Source organism: Pagrus major, chromosome 18, assembly GCF_040436345.1.
Source record: "Pagrus major chromosome 18, Pma_NU_1.0".
In the NCBI taxonomy this organism is placed as follows: domain Eukaryota; kingdom Metazoa; phylum Chordata; class Actinopteri; order Spariformes; family Sparidae; genus Pagrus; species Pagrus major.
Window position 1 is genome coordinate 13,465,895 of NC_133232.1, and position 22,267 is coordinate 13,488,161.

Below are 22,267 nucleotides of genomic sequence, written 5' to 3' on the forward strand. Positions count from 1 at the left end.
CTAACAATACAATCTGACTCTGTGTGTTTAGGCGACAAATCAAACTGATTTCAAAGCTTGCAAGGATCTCAGGCTGTTTTTCTTATTTTACTCAGAACCCTCTCATTTTTGCTCTTCTCTCTCTGCATAATAAGAGAAGACACAGAAGATGGTTTTCATCAGTGGTGACAGTGTGTTTCAGTGAAGTGACAAAAAATGATCCAGTAAGGTCCTTTAGACTAAAAGATGGATGAGTATGAGGGCTTATCAAATGCAGAAACTGTGCACAGTTAAGGTTTTACAACTCTAGAAACGTATTTAGCCTCTGTGGCTCAGGAGGTAGAGTGGTCACCAATCACAGGGTTGGTGGTTTGATCCCCAGCTCCTTCTGTCCACATAGCAAAAGTGTCCTTAGGAGACACTGAACCCCATGTTACTACAGATGGGCAGGCGAGCACCTTGGTAGCTTCATCACCATACATGTGTTACTTTGTGTGTGAATGGATGTAAATTGTAAAGTGCCCTATCCATTAAAGTAGAACGGTGCAGTCTATTTATCATGGTGACAATCATTTCATCCCTATGAAAATGGACCTCCTGCAGGTGGTGCTCAACTGGCTGCGGGAGAACGTGCTGACATGATTAAATCCATAGAAACAAAACGTTGTGACAATGTGCGGTGGTGCCAGTAATTAATGAGAGCTGTGAGATTTAGAGAAATAGTCAGTCAGTAGTTTTGATTGTAGTTTATTTTGTAGTCATGAGCATATTGAGCTTTTGAAGATACTTTTTTGCACAAAAAGCAAAATGCTAATGTAGGCACTGGGGAAATATTTTTTTGTGCTCTGTTCATAAAAGTAAGCACATCTCATCTACATATTTAAAATAAATATGGACTAGTAAAAATATTTTGTGCATTTTACTACATCTAGATTTTTTTTTATCAATATGTGTTGTGTTTTCACTTAGTAAAATTTGATGGCATGTCTAGTTAAATAATTTTTGTAATTAATTACACAATTTATTATTTTTATTATTAATTATTGCTGTTTGTTGACTAACATAACCTTTAGCTTGTACAGATTTTAGGGATATGAAGCATTTGAAGATACTCCCAGGAATGACATCCCAATAAGCATGGGTACAACTGTAGGCACTGGCACACAATTTCAATTGCAGAGTTCAAAGCCTAATCACAATGATCACAAAAAGCAGAATAATGCTGTTGCTGTGGCTTAAATTCCATCAATTTACTTTGAGGAATTCAGCAAGGACAGAAATGTGTCTTAGCTGTCCACGTGGATATAAATACACTGAAAGAGGAGTTCAGACGTTAATGTTCTGTATGTGTAGCCCCTGTTACTTTACTTTTATGTAATGTACAATTTTGTGCTGCTCAACATGGAAACTTGTTGGATTGTAACTTTTAAAGATTTGGCTGACATCCAAGCAAAATCTAAACTCCACCTGTCTCACATGAATAGGTGCATCTATGGTTTACATCTTTTCATAGGAAAGACATCTCTTCAGTGTTCCACACTCAATTTAAGATTCATGAGATTATCAGTGGGAAGAGAAGCTGCTAACACCGCCAATACAAATAATATTCTCAAATGAAACTGCAAACACTTCACACTTCAGCATCCTCACTGGTGCTCGCCTCTCAGCAGTTCCTGACCTCTGGTCTGTGTGCTGTGTGCGCCTGCACCTCCATGAATAATTTACTCTATTAATAAAAACCCCTTCAGAAGCCCTCCAGCCTCATGAAGCCTGAATTAAAGAGTTGATTTGCAATTACAAAGCCTATCTGAGGCCCTCACACAGGGGCATCAGAGGAGCCCTGAGGAGCGTGTGGCTGGTGTGGGTTGGAGTGTTTGTGGTCCCTTCTAGTGATGCTCTGGGCAGTGGGGTTGGATGGGGTGCGGAGAGTTGCTGATGGGGATGTTTTGGTGTGGAGACTTGAGGGAAGGCTGAGAAACGACAAGAGAAGCCTTGAGGCACGATCCAATAGCTTCACCATGCTCCTTGTTTCCCCAGCATGCCCCCCTCCTCCTTTTAGCCCTCCTCAGTGTTGCCCTCTATTGACCCTTCTAAAGGCCACAGGGCCAATCCAGATCCTAGATCATCTTGAATATTATTCCCTGTGGGACTCTAGAAGAAAGTGCCTCCTGACTTTGTGGAGGGTTCACATGCCTGTCAACTGTGTCCTCAGGGTGCTATATGTTTTTTCTCTGTACGCATCCAGAATAGAAAGAGGGAGAGTCTGAGTACAGTTTAATGTCGGTACTGTACATGCCAGTGTTATCAATTAAAAAAAGAAAGCTATAAACATTTTAATTGGAAGGTTGTGTCCCTCGAAATGTATGTGTATTGCTAAAGCAGGAAGTACTGTGTCCTTCGTGCAGCATGACAGGCGTGAAGAGTGTGGAGGATTGAGTGGCAGATGGTTGTGTAGCGTGCATGACCAGTTGTTTAAGTTGCCCAACCCTAACCATACCGTAGTTGCGGTAGACTGAATTTAAAGCAGAAATAGACAACTCCATAATCGTCTTAATCATCCATAATAATCACAAACTATATCGCAATCGCAATATCTGTCAAAATAATCGCAACAGCACTTTTTGAACAAATCGTGCAGCCCTACTGCCAACTGCCCTCACCATTGTTTTGCTTGTTTAATCAATACTTAGTCAGACGACAGATGCTACAGTTACAAACTCCTGTGCTCCATGCAGCAGCAAGATAGTTGCAGAAGCAGGAGTCACATTCACTTATAATGTATACGTAATGGCTGTAAGGTTAGTTGACTGACAAGGTGATGGTGGAGGATTTGTTGTAAAAGCAAGAAACACAAGCGCCAATTTGGCATCTCTTTGGATTTAAACCCAATGCTAACAGGGAACCTGATAAAATCACTGAGAGAAGAGAAGTTGGTTACCTCACTGAGAAATTGGAGGTGTGCAGCATGTCGCCTGCAGCTCTTCATTTAAAAGCTAACTGAGGCTGCAACTTGATACATTACTTCCACAGAGTGTATAAAAATGCCCCATGACATAATTCAAACTGATCTGCTGTCAACAAATGCCCAAAATGGCAAATATTTTGCTCTGTAGACACATTTTTGATAAACGATAGTGAAAACTTTCACTAGTTTCCCCAGTTAAATGTTTTCAATGTAAAAATGCAGCAGTAAGAAATGTGGTTTTGGCTATGTGGATAGTGGGCGTCTTTTGTCATAAAACGACTTAGTGGGGAAATTTTGTCACCACGACCACCTAGCTGTTGGCGTAGCTGTTGCAAAGACAGCGTTAGCTTAGCCAGACTTCTAACTACTGTTAGAAGTCTGGCTACTGTTCATAGAAAAAAAAGAACAACTGCAAGAATAATCTAGTAAAAAGAATGCTGGTTTTGAGTTCAAGTGGTAAGGTGAAACACATCAACAGGGGAACAGACTCCGGTGCTCTCCGTTGAGTGAATGGCCGTCAGTTTACTCTTGTTTTAGCTCGGTTTCTGTCGCTCTCCCTCTTCACCTTTGTTGGGTCCTCCATCAGCACGGTTTTTTCTTTTGCAGTGTAGAGTTTTCACAGTTAACCCAGTTGTTCCACTGTGACCTGGGGATAGCGACTGAGGAAAACAATGCTTCTTCCTGTGTTGTTGCTTGATCACAGAAGTGCTTCCTTTGTGCTGTCATTCAACCTTTATTTTACCTAGAAAAATCAAGCCCAGTGGCAGACTGAATAGCATGTTGAAAGTGAGGCTTATAGGGAACCAATCTATAGGCGGGTGGTTTCATTTTTCTACAGTTATTACATTTTGCAGTTGGTATTTACTGAAACAGAATGTATGAGAATTACAACTTGCCTTCAGCCTCTGCTTAATTTGATCTGCTGTTCCTCTCACAATGAGCAAGTTTCAAATAGAAACTTGTCACAAAATTGGCTGTTTCTGGTTGGAAGTATTCTCACTGCTTTCATGTTAAATTGCTGAAATTTTTATCAGCTTTTAAATTAACAAAATGTGGAGTAATTGAACCCACCACCAGTCATGTTATTTGTTCTGAATGCCTGTATAACTGGAATTTACATGTGTCTATCTACTATGAAAGTATTACTAAATGTGCATTTTGTTTACAGATTGGTACCTGGGACCCTCCAAGCGGCCTGAACATGACAGACAACCAGAAGGGAAAGACGACTAATGTCTCCGATTCCTTATCCAATCGATCCCTGATTGTCTCCACCATACTGGTAGCCTACTCTAATATTTCAATGCATCTGTTTGTTTTCTGAAGTTGCTACACTGTTCATATTTTTCATTCAGCTGTTAAGCAGCGTTTGCATTTTAGTTGCATGTTGTGCTGTGTGACAAAAGTGTGTCTATCAACGACAAACTAATAACCCAAAGGTCCACTTACTAGTTTTGTGGAGCTTTCAGCTGCATCTCAAAGTCTTGTGAAGTAAATAGAGTAGGCTCAAGTTTCATTCAGTGAACTTCAGTATCAAACTTCAGTCACGTGTAGTGCAGTCTGTCTAGTCTGCTGTGTTCTCTCGTGTAGAAAGAAATGTACTCATTGTTGTTAATGACACTAACTGAAAGCAGTCAAGTAACAACCAAGGAGGCAATGATGTTTCTACAACAGTCCGAGGCACCAATGGAGGAGGTTGAGGGGGAGGGGGAGGAAGAGGAAGAACACAAACAAGAAGAAAAGGAAGGCTTGTCATAACTGTGCCTCTTCCCCAAAGATTGGTGCCTAAAACTGGCCCACACCATTTTTGTGAAACACTTTCAATGGAACAGGTTCAGTTGTTGTAATTAAGAAGAAAATGAAAAAAATGCACTGAATTGTACTTGGCATCACATAATTAGGCAGTGATGAACGTAAGGTTGTCAGTTCAATCCTCCGCAACAGCAGGGCAACGTGACAGTTCAGCTCTTAACCATCACTGAGGTATAAATGTGTGTAACTGTGAACTTCAGTTACATGAGTAATACTAACTTGGTATTTTTAAGGAAATGCATGGTTTTAACAAGAAAATGCAACTGAGAAATTTTAGGTTGCAGAAAATGTCACATTAGTTAGACCAACTAAAATAAATGGGTTGTTTGGAATACAGTTGAAACAGTTTACTTTGAAATACTAATTCGTTTTCACTTTGAGTAGGCTTTTTTAAGTTAATCGGTTTGCAAGCAAATACAGAAAAAGGAAAACATGAACAAAGAAAAAGAATAAGGTTTCTTAATTCAGCTTGCAGCCAGTTAGAAAGTTCATGGCCCAAGTCAGGATGGGTTTTACTCAGTACAATTAACACAGTGAAAAAGACAAGATAATGAAATTGTTAACCAATGGGAGGCTTATCTCACCCTCCACATCAGTTAAGTCAGACCGGCATTTAATTAGATCTTTGGTAAAAAGTAATACCCTGACCATTTAGTAAACTTAAACCTGCTCTCTGCAGTTCACTTATGTTATCTAACATTATTTCCCAGCAAGGAAGTCAGCAGAATTCAAACATTCACCTCTAGCTGCCATTTTGGGCTGACAATGCAAATTAAATATTGCAACTTTAAATGTTGTTTATAGCCAAATCAAATTGTAATGGTGCTTTATGTGGGACCAATTATAGAAGGCTAGAACAGCTCTCAGCCATAACACACTCCCTCCAAAGATGTCATTATTTTTAAGCTTTTCCTCTTGAAAAATCCTTCAGTGCTTTGCCTGAGCTGCCCTTTCTGTTTAGAGCACTTTCTGGGGATGTTGCTCTCCGTCTCAATTGAAGTAGAGTACCCCAAAGCACTGCACTCTCAAATTGCCAGTTGACTTCACCACTTTGGAGGACTCCAATTTGGTGGGAGCAGGCTCAGGCAGGGAAAATTGACTGATTGATTGTCCAATAAGATTTCATGGTTTACGGCTCTGCCTCCCATCAGCCAATTTATCAGGCATATTGTTTTATTGTTTCTTTTGCCAGTGGTGCAAAAAGCAGAGGAATTCAAACAGAACTTTGAGAAGAAGCTGTAAATTAAAAAATCTTTCTGATATGTATTTTTACAGCAATATTTATCTACTGCAGGCATCAAAAGAATGTTGCATGAATGCTTATCCAACTGACTCTAGTAGCTAGCTGGCTAGCTGTTTCCTCCAGCATCCACTCTTTACGCTAAGCTAAGCTAATCAACCCTGAGCCTCAGCTTCTATACTTACACACAGACATGAGAGTCATATTGATCTTCATGTCTAACTCTCAGCAACAAAATTAATAAGCATATTTTCTATAATGCTAAGCTATTCCTTCAAGGTCCCTTTCTCCTCAAAAAGATACAACTAAGGGCTAAACCCAAAGCAGCTCTTGCCCCTACCACTTAGCCCTAACCCTCAATTTTACGCATTCATGTTAAGCATGGATATATTGATACTATAGTGTGAAATGTCTTTAGTTTCAATATATATATAATGGGCCTTTTTTTTATAACAAACATAAAACAATCACTACAAGCTTGCTGATGTCTCGGTCGCTTACTAAAGTTATTTTGTTTTTGCTGATTAGTGCATGACAGTCCCATATTTTAATGTATTTCAGTGGGTTAGGGTTAGGGGTTAGGGTTAGTCCTCCCTTTGATGGCAACGACACCTGAAATTTGGCTTAAGTCCAGCTGTGCAGTTGCTCCTCTAACATCAGTACAGACTGGCAGACTGAATTGTGGGAATTGAGCCTTAGTTTACTATTGTAATCTATAGTGGTGTACACAGATTTAACAAAAACAAAAAAAGAAGTACAGTTAATTAATCACAAACTTAATGCAGAATGTAGCTGATATTTTTCTGATGCTGAGCAATCTCATGTCACCTCTTTACATACAATACCTCTTGTACTTGTGTGTTAACATATGCATTCCTATCCCTACAGACAGTAGGCACAGACTATGTGCCCTATGAGAACCATGACACTGGAGGGAAACTTGTGGAAACAAGCCAAATTAAAGGCATATAAGATCCTATTATTGAGGAGGCAAGCGTAAAAATAACAATATCAAGTAAATTGCGGGTTGTCATTATTTATCGTGGGCCTTCTTTCCTTCCGCTCGTGCTGTGAAGTGATTGGATTGCAGTTATTAGCAAAGACTCTCTACGGCTGTAATTGCCATATCAGGATTGAGTCATGGGGAGATGTGTGATGGCTGTGAGCAGTGAGGAAAAGAAGGGAGGGCTGACAATAATTGGGTTTGTTACATTTGATTGATGCACACTTTCATCCAGCTTCTCATCATTTTCTTAGGGATTATGTACTATAAAACATGATGTAATTACCGTTGAGATCTTGGCCTATCAACAGTTTATCTACTTTGGAAATCACTCCCGTAATGTTGTGGTGGAAATGAAGTACCTTTAGGCTAATGGCTGGAGCTGCAGATAATATACTGTGTAATGTCTTAAAGAGAGCAAGGAGCGGGCCTGCTACCACTTGCACAGAAACAACCCAGGTTTTATTAGTCACTGCAGAATATATAGAGCTACACACAGACTAGTCTAAAATACAGATTCATGTACAAATGTACTACTGTACAAATAATGGTGCTGCAAAATACCATACTATGCATTTAAGCAAATTTGTGTTTGTTTATTTTTTATTTTTTTTACCAGAAGGCTGAAAAAGATAAGATGCCCAGAACAAAAGATACCCATAGACAGAGGCTGATCTGACAGTTTGGGTGCAGCAGTTGCCTCATCTGAGACACCACATTTCATGATAATTGTCTGGTGCTGAACCATCGCTTGTATATTATAAAGTATGTTTATCATCGTTTAATCATTTGTAGTTAACCTCTACACTAGTTTATGTTATGCTTGATATCCATAAGTCCTCCAAACTAATAATCTAAACACATTGATTGTCATTGCTTTGAAAAGCTAACCTAACCTAAGCTAAGCTTTCTGATCTGATGTCCCCATCAGCAGAATGACAGTTTCAGTGTCTTCCTAAAACTGTAACCAAAATAATTACTAGTCCATGACATTGATTTGGTTGAGGGGACATTTGATATGGATATTTCTTTTTGCCGATACCAATACAACATTTTATTACAATTTTGTATTTTAAAAAAGTAGTTCCTAACCTGTATTTTATGCAGACCTAGGGGTAAGAAAGGCTTGTTGTGAGAAATATGGATGATGGATTTCCCATAGCTATAATAAGAACTGTCTTGGAACCCTTGTAGAGCATGTACTGCAAATTGCAATCAAGTTGTCTTCCTCTAAAACTGTAAAAACTGTCATCACTGATGACGACATTTGACACAATGGGCTGCTTTTTTCTTTTCCTATTTCTCTTCTTCTTCTTCGTCTTCTTCTTCTTCTTCTTCTATTTTATTGGTGGATCCAGCATATCCAGTTAATGAAAGCCCTTTGGCTTCACATTATCTGCTCTATTAACCAACTAGAATTATATATATTAGAATATATATAGAATATATAATGTATTATTAGAAAGTGGAAAGCTTATAAATGAGAGAGAATGACTGAATGTAAACCGTCCATTGATTAAAACATTGGCTGAAAAATGACAAGGCCTCTGGTCTCAGTTTAGTCTAATTTCCATTTCCAAAATTGTCAGTTTTCAGGGTGACTGTTCTCGGACCAGACGGTACAAAATGCAAACAAGGCAGTGCTCACCGACCTTCCCAAATATGTCACATTCAGGAAAGAGACAGATGTGGAAAAATAATGAATAAATAGGACCAGTTGCATCAATTACTGGATCATGCTGACAAATAAGTACTGTGAAGGATCATTAAACTAAATGACAGAGCTATCAAACATATGCATGTTGTTAGTGTAACATATCCTGGCGATTATCTGCTGAGTGATGCATCTAATTTTTCTAAAATGTCTCCAGAAGCCAGTGTTGCCATCAGCTGATTATAGGAAGGACATCAGACAAACTGTAACACAATTATATTACCAGAAGAAAATACATAAATGTCCTCTATTTAATGATAGCTTTTGAATAGCCTTAAATGTCTGCAAGTTATCATGGTCTGTTGTTTAACTATCCACTTTTATCTTTATTAACTTTCCCGTGTATAGCTGAACATGCGTGGGTTGACTTGAATACATCCTTCAGTGCAGAAAACCAGTTGACAGTGTACATTATTATGGGGTAGGCTAGATTACAAATTATTACAATACTTATGTAAGAATGTTATCGGCCACAAATTGAAACACTAGCTGTGACCAATTTCATTTTCAATATTAGTATACGTTTTTCTTTACAAATCAGCAACAAACTGAGGTGGTCATCTTTATTTTTTGTGTTTCTGTGTTCTTGCTCAAAACTTGATGTAGAAGTATAGTATTTATATGCACCCCCTCCTGCCATGTGGCCGCCATGCGTTGCACTTGTTCCAGGACGTTTGACAGATGCTCAATTCGATTGGAATCTGGTGAATTTGGATGTCAGGTTGATATTTTGAGCTCTTTGCCACATTCCTGAGCAGTGGCCTTGGGACCAAACGTTTTCCAAGTGGAACATTGCTTTGCAATGAGATGATCAGTGTTTTTCACTTTAACTGCCAGTGGTTTTAATGTTTTGGCTGATCAGTGTATATATCTCCTATACAATACATGTAATGCGTAAGCCAATGGGCAGTCTTCCCTAACATGCCCAGAGCACCTGGATGATTTGCTTTGTTCTCCGCTGCAGCCACGCTGCATGGAAGGGAATCAATAATACTAAAATAAATGTTTTAAAACTGAAATAAGGCAGTATCATTTGTTTTTTTCTGAGGCACAAAATCCATTGTTTTTAATTTGCTGGAGAAGAATGGGCTTTATTTTGTGTTTAAGGAGAGTCTGCAGAGAGACATGTTAGTGGTATAGCTTTAATTAGGTTTGCTTTGCAGAGATAGTCTTCTTCTCCTTCACTCTCACTTTTTAATTAAAGATGCACTGGCCTCTGTCTGCAGCCGGCCTCGCTGCAGGAGACAGGAGGCAGAGTGTGTATTTGTGTTTGTGTTGTGCATTCAGGGTGGTGGGGTAGGGAGTAACCCTACACATGCTTGTATCTTTGTCTGGGATCTGATACTCATACCATCATACCAACCCATTAAATTTCACTTAATTCCTTATTACACACAATAGAATTGTAGTTAGCAATTATAATCATTTTGACAAAATAATCTTAAGATCCACTTTCTCTCTCTCTTTTTGCAGACCTTTCAATCATATTTCACAGTCCTCACACATAGATACACAGATAGTATGTGTGTTTGTTAAGGGTGCTGCAGGGATAACATATTTTTGTAGGCTGACCCATAGATTAGCATTACCCTGCTCCCCATACTAAAAGCCGATGGAATTTTGGATTAGTTTCCTAACATAAGCTCTGTTGTGAACACAAGTTTATGGTACTCACACATTTTCTTCAGCAAGATAATTTTCATAAATGAACACAACTTTTGTGATTTTTGAAGGATACATGAAATCACCAGAGTTAAAAAGCTACTGTTATTGACTATACATGAATTACACCATAGTCCCATAACTTCAACGTCACCATCATTAAAGGTGCAGTTGGTAAGTCTTATAAAAGTAACTTTTTGTCATATTTGCTAAAACTGTCACTATGTAAAGACAGCATTACATGAAACTAGTAATCTGTAAAAAAAAAAAAAAAACAGGCTCATTTAGCCCCACCTACCTGCAATTTGCCAGAATCCACCGCGACCGGACAAAAAGAACCAATCAGAGCCAGGATGGTGTCTGATGGAGTGTCTGACAGCTGTCAATCACTGCTCACGCACACACTGCCTTCCTCCTCAGCTCATGCTAGCGCTCGGTCAAGCTCATATCTCCGAGAGCGGCTTCAGGAGCTTAGAGAAAGTAACGGCACAGCATCAACCATCAGCGAGGAAAAAACTACCGATACCTCCGTTACCAACAACAGCATACACGGCAAAGACTAGTAAAAAGAGGAAGCCAGAGCCGGAGCCACTACTCCGTAGACCATATGATGTTACTGTGATGTTGCAGTCGGGCTAACGTTAGCTTGTTTCCGATGCTAGGGCTAACGTTACTGGCTGGCGTTGTTTTATTAGAAAGTAGCAGAAAATATCTTAATGAAGTGACCTGTCAGTCTTATCGGCTTTGTTTTTGTCCTCATAATTATGTTAACGTTTCTGTGCTCTCACAGATAAATGTTGTCATACGTGGTTTACTGGCCATTTAGCAATATTCACGACAGTTTCGGTTATAAAAAAAACATCGAAGTAACTTACTGAAATCAGTGTGTGCTGGGTTTTTACTGAATACATATTGCTGTAGATTACTTTTCATGTCGACATGATTTATTTCTGCTCGTTTGTTGGCCAGCAATGTTGACTATTCACAACAGTAATGTCTAACATCGCAGCCTAGAATGTTTGCAACTATTGGACTTTGTTAAGTTTGGTGACTCGCAGTGGATTATTCTACAATAAGATTATCAAGATTGATGCAGAAAATAAAAAAGGTATTCTGCTCTTTTAGTCCTTATATACTTTCTCGGATTAGATGAGCTGCTTCACTACCTATGATGCAAATGGATGGCGTCTTTTTGAAGGTGAATAAGTCTTTACTGACTTAATTTTGACATGCAAACATGTCAAAATTTCAAAAGTGATAAAATGTAATATAGTTACAGAACATGATTATATGTGTCTGTTTGAAAGAGAATATGAAGAGAATGTTAAGTCACAGCCATAACAGTGTTAGTAGCATATCCAATTAAAGATAAATCATGGTATAATTAAACATTTCAAAATGTATTTTATCAGCTGATCACTGTAACAGAAAGCAATGTTAACCTTTAAATAAAGCATATTATTAAACTCACTGTATCATTTACTGTGACAAAATGTGTTGAAACCAAAGTGCTGATGGCACATACAGTCGATGAGAAACACATGTACTGTTCACAGTCTTATTGGGCAATGTGCTCATGTGTCAGATTATGCTCTTCACTGGGCCTGTGTTGATTAATTGGTTTGAAAGCATGTGAGCTGGAGAACCATGCTGGTTGAATCAAACCATGCCATTAAGAATTCTTTTGAATGGTGTCTCTTTTGAAGATCTAATTTTTAAAAGGCAGACTTTGCAAAATTTATGTTGGTCAGTGTTGGCCTAATTCAAACTAGAATTAACAAATTGCATGAATTGTTGCATAATTTCAATGATTGCGGCAGATGAGGCTTTGGGGCTGACTAACACTCTGATTTGGGTCAGTACAGCATGAATCAAATTCTTAGTTATCTACTCTCCAATCTTTGCACCACAGTGTTTAACCAAGTTAAACATTACAAGTCAAAGCTTTGAAATTCAGCTCTAGAGTAGGTTAGAAAATGTGTGAAGATTGAAAAAATGACAATTTTCTCATGTTGTAGCTACCTGTTCAAAAAATATCAAAGCCAGTCTATCCACATTTTCAGTAGCACAGAAGGAGGAGAAGAGCTTTTAAAATGTCCAGAGACAATCCCAGGTGTTGCTGATTGTTCCACTGAGAGTTGCTCTTTGCTAATGTGCAGACTGACTGTTTGTGATAATTACAGTCTTTCACAGTTGACAGAAGGTGAGAGGTCATAAGCTGCTAATGGGCTCACAATGGCTTCTTTGTGCTCAACATGCGAGATAACAGTTGTTCCGCTAGTTAACATGGCAGCAAACAGAGACCGGGAGAAAATGGTCAAATAATAAAAGAGGAATTAAATTATAATTTAAAGGAGCTGAGGAGAAATGTACTGTCGCCATGGTTAAAAGGTCCTTTCAGAGAGATAAGAATAAAAGCAATCTGAAACAAAAGCAATTATTGTAACAGGAAACTGGGCAGTGGGAAATTTACATATAAAACAATCCTAGCGAAGATCTTTTAAAAATGATGTAGATATGTGAATTACACTGAATGACAGGTAACGCTGTGCTTATGGTCTTGTCAGGTTCCGGCACAAAAACACTTGGTTAGGTTAGAGTTAGGAGGGTTTGGTTGACAGAAACATAAATATGATAAATAACACTATATATATGTTTAGATATGTCCCGACTTCTCATCAAAAATATCTGTTTTTGTTGCCACAAATACAGCTCCTAAAAAATACTGAGTGGTTTCACACCTACAAATGTTGTAACACAGTCTATGCTCTCACTAGGCATCCTTCTCGCCTGTGACTCCACCACCACTCTCCCACCTCCTGATATGACAGTCAGGTCATAAACATGTAATGCAAACATGTCAATATGGTGGCCTCTGACACGTGCAAATGTGAATGTATCTGTGGTTTGCAGAGATGTCAATTGCCAACATTTTATCCAGGCACTTAGGCTGGCGTTGAAAGGTCACCAACAAGGTCAAAGTTAAAACACTTAGGCGTAAAATTCAAGCACTGTACAACACTGAAGGTAGTGCTGCCATGAGGTTTGGCTACTTTGCTGTCTCGACAGAAGAAAAATTGAAGTTTTGCCAGTGATCGTCTGTAGTGGGCCTAAGACATATTAAAAATTGAAAAAAGTGGTCAGCAGAGTCAACACCTCTGTCAGACGCTAAAAGCTGGCAGAAGTCAGTCAGTTGGTTGCAAACTGGTTTTACACTTGAGAGAATGCTTTGACGATAGTCCAGCTGTAGATATCTATGACAGTACTGTGCTTTCATCACTGAATGTTCCCAACACTCACTGTGTTTACTTTCATTTACACTGTGACTCCAAGTGATGGTGGCCACACTTTTAGAAAAAGTGTTACAACCAGGTAACTGTTTCACCTTGCCACTTACTGAATAGGAGAATGCTTTATTGTAATGGGGGGTGGGGGGCAGAGACATCTTTGTTAGATGTGTGTTGCTGAAAGGCATTGATGGAATGCAACTAAGGACATTTACTTAATTAGTATTTCCATTTTCTGCTACTTTATACTTCAACTCCTTCAGTTCTGAGGCAAATATTGTACTTTTTACTCTCTACATTCATATAATAAATGTAATTACTAGATATTTTGCATATTGCAAGCTGCATCAGAGCCAAAGTAATATTTTTAAGTTAATTTATTAATCAGTAATTAAATTAGAAAACAAAAAAACAAAAACAACGCTTATTCTGAAAATCAGAAAAATGCTGAATATCAGATCCGATTATCATCAGCCAACCCATAGTATACAGTATATACATACTTGTAAATATATGTATAATTTACATCTAGAAAATTATTTTAGATACTTTAATAAGTTTAATATCAGATTTTTACTGAAGTACTTTTTGTATGAGTGACTTTCACTGATTTCAACATTGATCATTAATCTCTAATACAAAGTGATGGTACATGATAATAATAATTTGATTCACAATTTAAACTTTCGCTTTAAAGTAACAAAAAACATTCAAAAATCAGGAGAAAAACTTCAATAATAACTATGAGTTTGGAGGTTTGACTGCCTCCCACTCTTCTCAAAGCAGGACTCAAATTTATTACACAACATTACACAGTGGCTGAGGTAGTGTGTGATAAATAACCCTGAAGTGAACTCATTTAAAATGAAAAGATGGCACCCGTCTTCCTTTCCCTAGACTCTCATATTGGTAGTATCAATAAGTGTAGTCCTTCTGCACACAGTAATAAAAGTCTCTAGAAAACTACCAGTACGTTAAAAACACTGGCATGTTCATCACCACTGAAGCAGTGTTTCAGTTACCATGGCGATGGGAAGAAAGGGAAACGCTGCTTTCGACCTTGGATTGTTAGATGTTGCAATGAATTTGTAGTATAGTACAGAGTATACACATCACCTGCACAACACACTGACATGCCTATATGTTAGTGTCATCAATAGTAGCTCACCTACCATCTCATATATGTCAGTGGTAATGAGGTGTGGTATGTGAGCCTATTTCAAATACCCGCATATGAGGTAATGGAGGCATATGTACACTTCACTTATGTTCACCTTCAGCGTGCCTCTACCAACATACACTCGTGTATTTATGTGTTTGTACTGTTTGTCTTGACATTGCAGGAGCTCTGATATTGATCTGTATGTGGACAGTGTTTTCTGCTCTTTCATCAAGATTACATCAGTATCCTTTCAGTCATGCAGCTGCTTAGGTATAATGTCGCAGTGTATGAGTTGCAGTAGATATAACATATTATGTACAGAGCTCTTTGAGCAATGATAACATTGATGATTGCAGTGTGGTTAAAGTGAGGCTAAAGCTGCTAATCTGTCTGATTTCCTGTTTTTGTTTTAAAGTGGAAGGCCGCAATTGGAAACATTTACATTATTACAAATTATAATCAAGATGGTGAACTCATGATGGAGATTGCAGGGACCAAAATCTCACAGCCTTATTCACAAGTTATGCATACACTGTACATAATGTACATGTAAATGAAAGTCGGCATATGTGGCTAAATATTTCGCAGGTGATACATCATTTTCATGTAGGCCCTTTCGTTCAGGACACTATCTTGACATTAAGTATCAGAAATTAAACAGTGTTTAATACCTCATAACTCATCTTTAAAACATGTGGTTTTAGAATATGTCAATCGCATTCACACGATGTAGGCATGGTTAATAGAGATCTAATGTATTAATAATTCACACTTTAAATGTTGTATTTGTTTCACATGTGAAAACAACAGTTCCACATATGCTTTTTGTAGCAAACATACAATTAACACTTTATAATAAACATTGTTAACAAATGGTAAATGTATGGTTGGTTACATTTTATTTAATAGTTATTAAATTGTTAACAAAGAAATGCTTTATAAACCATTTATTTAGCAATTGTTTATTGCAAAGTAACAACTAATGTTTATATTACTTTGTAAATGGTTGAGTAACACTGTGTAGTTAATCTATAAACATCATCATTATAAAGATGCAACTGATGTTTATAGACCTTAACAATTGCTTAATAAAATAAAATAATTATGAATTTACCATTTATTAATGGTGTTCATGATAAAGAAAAAAAAAATCCACATGTAATACAAGATTTGAAACAGCATTTAACATGGGGTCAATCGCTATTACAGTACAAGCATACGTGCTTTTTTTTTCATTTCATGTGCAAAAATGTCAGACATCACATGTGAATCTACACTTTAACATCACAGACTCACACAGAGAGACATTTTTGACACGATGAAAATTGACATGATCTAGAATGATGTAGTATTTGACTTGTGAAAACACCAACAAACTGTTTTATGGGACAAACATGTAATGTAATTTCATATGTGAAACAATGTCACGTTGTTTTTTGGATGTTTCATGTGTAATTTTTAGTGTAAGAAGTAAATTACAAATTACGAATTCATAAATTAGTAAACAAATTTGCAAATTAATTATATTAAAAGATATATTTGTATAAAAGTTATAGAGAAAAACTAACAGAGGGATTCACAAAGATATGGATTGGTTATACAATTTTGAGAACACTGTCACACAGTTCTACCTTATTTTGCTTGAAAATGTAACATTTCTTTTCTCACAATACTGTGCAGTGAAATCATTATCCTCAACATCTGTCTGCTATCACTATTACAGGCAAATTTATGTTATGCTGCAAAAACAGCCTATTTGTTTGGCCTGCCTTCCCCCCATTCAAACATCTCACGGCCTGCATACTATTAAAACTCCAGCCAGCAGAATGTGTCAAAGCTGTTTGCAATCTTAAATGATTTTTTTTCTTCAGTCATCGCACAGTTATATTATAAACAACACCTGCCTGACAATATATTTTTGGATTTATTTGTCTGAGAGAGACAGGGGAGTTGTAGAAATGAGGGACGTGCAGTGAGAATGAGCTTCTAAGGCTAACAAAGACAGATGGTGTGTGAAGCAGAGGAGGAGGCAGGAGGAGGAGAAAACAGGGAGTGAAGCGTGGAGGAACGGGAGGAGAAGGACATGGTGGAGGGAGAAAAAAAAGCAGTATGAAAGAAGACATTAGTAATCGCCCCAGCTGTTTGTGTGAACAGAGCTGATGCGGCGGCTCTTGCTCTCTCTTTTTGTGTACGTCTATCAGTATCTCTTATCTTATTGACAAAGCATGTGGTGTCCTGAATGCTGGGCCTGGGCCCAAAGCCAGCCTGCTGAGCCTGAGAGGAGCACAGAGTCATTGATACGGGGGATTATCTCTTATTATGGTCATGCCTCACTTTGCACCCACCCTACCTCACATCACAGGACTGGAACTGCTGGCAAGCACACACACAAACACAGCAGCTTTACACATGCTTTACTAGTGGAGCCAGTGTGTGTTTGGACTTGCGCAGCTCAAAAGCCTATCTCACACATCAGAAACCCTCTCAGATAGGCCTTATCAGTAGGTAAAAGATGCCAAGTGTTGCAGAGACTCATTCCTCCTCCACTTTTTCACCTGACAGGAAGAGCCATATGTGATGTTCAAGAAATCTGACAAGCCACTGTACGGGAACGACCGCTTTGAGGGCTATTGCATAGATCTGCTGAGAGAGCTGGCTAACATCCTGGGCTTCACGTATGAGATTCGCCTGGTGGAAGATGGGAAATACGGTGCCCAGGACGAGAACACAGGCCAGTGGAACGGCATGGTCAAGGAGCTAATGGACCACGTGAGTCTCTAAACATCATTATTACAGTCATGTATACATGCTTCCTGAAACCATCGCTCAGTTTGTCCAAACTCTAAGCGCAAAATTTAAAATGGTTAACCATTTTTCCAAAGCCATGTTTTCAAGACTAATTCTTTCCAAATTGATTCAGAGTTTCTGTTTTAACACTGGTGAAATTGTTGGCTTCATCATACCACGTTACATAATCAAATGTATAAAAATGTGTAGAAATTGTTTCCCTTTTCACTATCTCTCCCTTTATCGTTGTAAATTATTATTATCTTTTTTTAACAGTAACAGGGATATTTGTTTTTTTCCCAAAATAGGTTGCAATTGTATAGGACATGCAGTATAAAGACTGCTGCCATATTGTAATACAATGCTTTGAATATATATATTTATCTATATATATATTTGAATATGCATAAATATTGCACAGACAATCATTATATCAGAATAGGATACAATGCACATGTGTCTATCCAGTTCACCCCAATTACTCAAATTAGGTTGTGGCATGTGGAAGGCCAGTGTTTTACAGATGAACACATTTTTTGCTAAATAATGAGAATTGTGCTTTTGTGAGTTTTTCAAAAATGTTGTTTACAATTTCTGTTTAACTGAAAAGCACTGGAATTGTGCTTAGACTTTGGCAGTCCGAAGTTTAGTTTTTAATACATGAGTTTCAAGTTTTCAGAACTGTGTGCACAGTTGCCTTTCTTGTGTGCACTGGAGAAAAAACTGTAAAGGGGTGCTTCAATGTAATTCCAGAATACATATCAATTTACAGTCATTCTTAGAGGATCATTCAGGTTTATACAACTTGAGTCTATTCATAGTTTAAGCCATTTGTTCTTAAATTATGAGAACATAATGCACACAGCTATTTGATTCAAATTTGGGATGAAGGTTATGTCCCATAGCAAGAAACGGTGCCAGTCAGACAGGACGTAAACATACGTTTATTTGCATGGAAAAACTGATGCTATGCCCAAATTCCTTACTACACGATAGTTGTAATAAACTGTAAGCTGAAAGTAAAAGTGTAAGTTTTAACAAAACATAGTTATCTTTTAATATATACAGTGGTGTCAGCAAGCACAGTCAAATAAAATAATAAAAAAGCAGCAAGCAGCATGTTACTCATACAAATTATCAACTGTTTTTGGTTTTAAAAAATAAGCCCATCAGCCACAACAATGAAACCACTGGCAGGTGAATGGAATAACATTGATCATCTCGTTATAATGTAACGTTCTGCAGGGAAACACTGGGTCCTGTGATTTGTGTGGATGCCACTTTGACACGAACAACTCACCCAAACACAGCTGCAGACCAAGTACACCAACTCATGGCAACAACACTCCCTAATGGCAATGGCAACAGGCAATGTTTCCTGCCACACTGCAAAGCATACTCAGGAATGGCCCAAGGGACATAACAAAGAGCTCAAAATGTTGACCTGGCTTCCAAATTCCCCAGAACCCAATCTGAGGAGTGTCTGTTGGACATGCCAGAACTAGTCCAATCCATGGATCAGACTTTGCTCTAACTCCTGGGGGCATGGACACAGGACCTCCGGGGGCTTCCTGTGGTGTCTGGTACCAGGGTGTTAGAAGCAGATCCTTTCAGTCCTGTGGGTTGCAGGATGGGGCCTCTAAAGATCTGAATTGTGGCTCAATCAGATTGGGATGTTGGGAATTTGAAGGCCAGGCCAACACTGTCAGCTCTTTTTCACATCCTAATGTCCATCCCTGAGCAGTTTTTGTAGTGTGTCAGGGCACATTGTCCTGCTGGGGAGGCCACTGCCATTGGGGAGTGCTGTTGCCATGAGGGGGTGTTGTTGGTCTGCAAGTTGTTTTCAGCGGGTGGAGCGGGTCAAATGGCATCCACATGAATATCAGGACGCAAGGTTTCCCAGCACAACATTGCATCGTAATGAGATGATTGATGTCTATTATAGCATTTATTGTTAAAAAAAAAACAAAAAACAAAAAGAACATTAAACTTAACTTCACTAAAAATCCAGCGGAAATCCTGTCCAAACTCACAACAGAAAAACAGACAACAATTGCTCCTTCTTCTGTGCACCTCATCAGATGTTGTACTTCAAGGGACTTTGTTGTAGTGCTGAGATACAGCAATCACACAATTCATCTATTAGTTAAGTGTTAAAGTCATTTTTGAACCGCTGGTCAGACAGATATAAGCAATTCAAAAATGTATTTAAAAAAATAAGCTTTACTGATCCACTGCTGAGAGGACCAAAATAGATGCACAGTATTCATAACAGAAGGAGTCTAAAAAACTGTAGTAGTATATAAACTGCGAGCAGATGTCACATTGGGATCTCATGATGGGCATTTACCACATTGTTTTCCTCAGTTCATCCCAAGTATGCTCTCTTGTTGTATGTGCCAAGTACCAAATCTGATTTCATTTTTTATTTTTTATTGTTTTTATTTAATGTTGGCTCCAGTTTTATGACTTGTTTAAACATTAGTGTAAACTGTCATATCAACAACTGTTACTGTTCAAATGTTTGGCTGGAAATGACCAGAATAAGATGTAATGAGGAGGAGTATTACACTGTGACCCACTGAGAGGGAAAGAAACTAAAGAAGAAAGAAGAGGGAGGCAACAGCGAGTACTATTTGAGAGTACAGTGATGCGAGGATAGAATAGATTCTGATGTGACTTGTTTCCCCTACAGAGCTTATTAAAACACGCACACAAGCACATACAAGCTGCTCACGCTGTAGATCATTACAGCAGACAAAGCCCCAGTTAGGACAAGCTGCATGGGCAGAAAAGGACCAGGCGCTGCACGGCCAATAGTCAATATCTGACCCCATTAGAAGAAGCACCCACGAGGGGTCAAGTCTCTCTCAACTCCCCCACACTTGTCTTCTGGTCCTGCTCTTGATCAGTACTGTGATTGGACGTCATGACAGATAGTCTGGTCTTTAATGGGTGAAGGGCCCAATTCCCTGCGAGAGGATGTTCAGCGTGGGTTTGCCCCACTTTTTGCACAGGGTGCTGGCTTGACTTAGACAGATGGTGATTGCAGCCGACAGGCCCTCTGAAGACTGGGGAGTGTGGACTCATAGAGATGAAGTTCAGCTGAGGAAGAAATGCTGAACAGAGCTGAACAAGTTGAAAACGTCCTGTCAAAGAAATTTAACTAAATTATCTTTGGTCTGTCTAATGCTCAAAGTGGAGTAAACACATCCTGATGTATTTGCACTGTGTAGGGTTGCATTAGAGTATTTTTAGACAAAATCACAGATGCCTGATATCAGCAAGACTTTTCATGTATCACAGCTATGAGCAATGTGCTCAGTCAATTCATCCCAGAGTGATATATGGCAACCTTCATAAGACAAAAAGGATATATCTTTGAGAAATGAACCACTTGACCTTGCCGTGAATGTTTAGCATTTATAGTCACAATGTGGCCTGAGATTTATTAACTGTCAACAGCAGAACACTGTTTTCACCCCAGATATGGCAACATGACTTTCAAAATGCACATGTCTCACATATAAGCAGGACTTCTGTGCTTGCCAAACAAGGGATTATGGGATATTAAAAATAACTATAGAAATGCCATATTCATGTAAATTATATATTTGAGTGTGTGGGATAAACAGCTGCATGTGTTTAGAGTAGAAACAAATTCTGTAAGCAAATCTTTTTCCATTGCAGGACCTAAATAGAACTTTAATCCTGAGGCTTTATTCAGACAGAATCTGGAGTTTTGGTGATTAGCCACAGGAGTGTGCTGTGGTGTGGGACTGTCAGTCTGTGGCCTGTTTGTGTGACATAATGTTGTGAACTTTAACCCCTGCTGATCCAGAAAGCGGCACTAATGCATTAGAAGTTTGCCAACCATAATTAAACAACAAAGGAGAAGCTGCTTTGTTGCTCTGCCACTAGCATGCTGGTCCTATAAGTGACTGGATTGTCCTTTTTGACAAATTATAAAATAATAGTAAACAACCAAGATGTGAGGCATATCATTACAGTGGGTTTAAAACTGTTGCACAAGACAGATTTTAAGTGAATACGAGTTAAACATAATACAGAAAGAAATGTCCATTGTCTTCCCCCTGTAGCATTAAGCCATGCTAATAGCACAACAGGGAATGAACCGTCTGATCTGCGGGTCATGCCTCTGCAAATAGCTAAATTCGTAATTCAGCATGCCGGTCCGATAGATATAAAAACAAAAAAAACTTTTTTTTTTCAATAAATAACCAGTTGTGAGGCCTTACATTATGGTGCATTTTAAACTTGCACACTCATTCAAACACATTCACATTCAAATTGAATGAATACACATGAAACATTATGTAACACTCCATTGTGTTTTTGGTCATTGATGCTGCTAGTCTGATCGCCGGCTTATGTTATTGGCCAGCGCAACGTGATGTCGGGCTGCTTTTATCTAGAGTTGATGCTGTTTCACCGACCAGCTGCTTTTTTTTTTTGGAATCCCCTGCAGTCTTAACACATTTCTCTCATTCTGATAAAATGGAGAACTGGTGTTTTCGCTAAGCCTGATTCTGTCTGAACGGGGCCTTACTCTTGACAGAACTAAACCTTAAATGTAGCAGTTACACTACATGTTGGTGTTACTCAGGAGGTGATACCTATTCTACATTAAATTTC

At 38.5% G+C, this 22,267-nt stretch overlaps 1 protein-coding gene across 3 annotated transcripts in view; it reads left to right on the plus strand.

The window, feature by feature from the left end:
* grik2 (glutamate receptor, ionotropic, kainate 2) overlaps positions 1–22,267 on the plus strand; it is a 301,017-nt gene that overhangs the window by 190,552 nt on the left and 88,198 nt on the right. For all 3 annotated transcript variants that reach the window (XM_073486919.1, XM_073486920.1, XM_073486921.1), the window contains exons 9-10: positions 4,113–4,226; positions 17,387–17,593. In XM_073486919.1, coding sequence (XP_073343020.1) covers positions 4,113–4,226; positions 17,387–17,593 — 321 coding nt within the window. The remainder of the gene's footprint in view (positions 1–4,112; positions 4,227–17,386; positions 17,594–22,267) is intronic.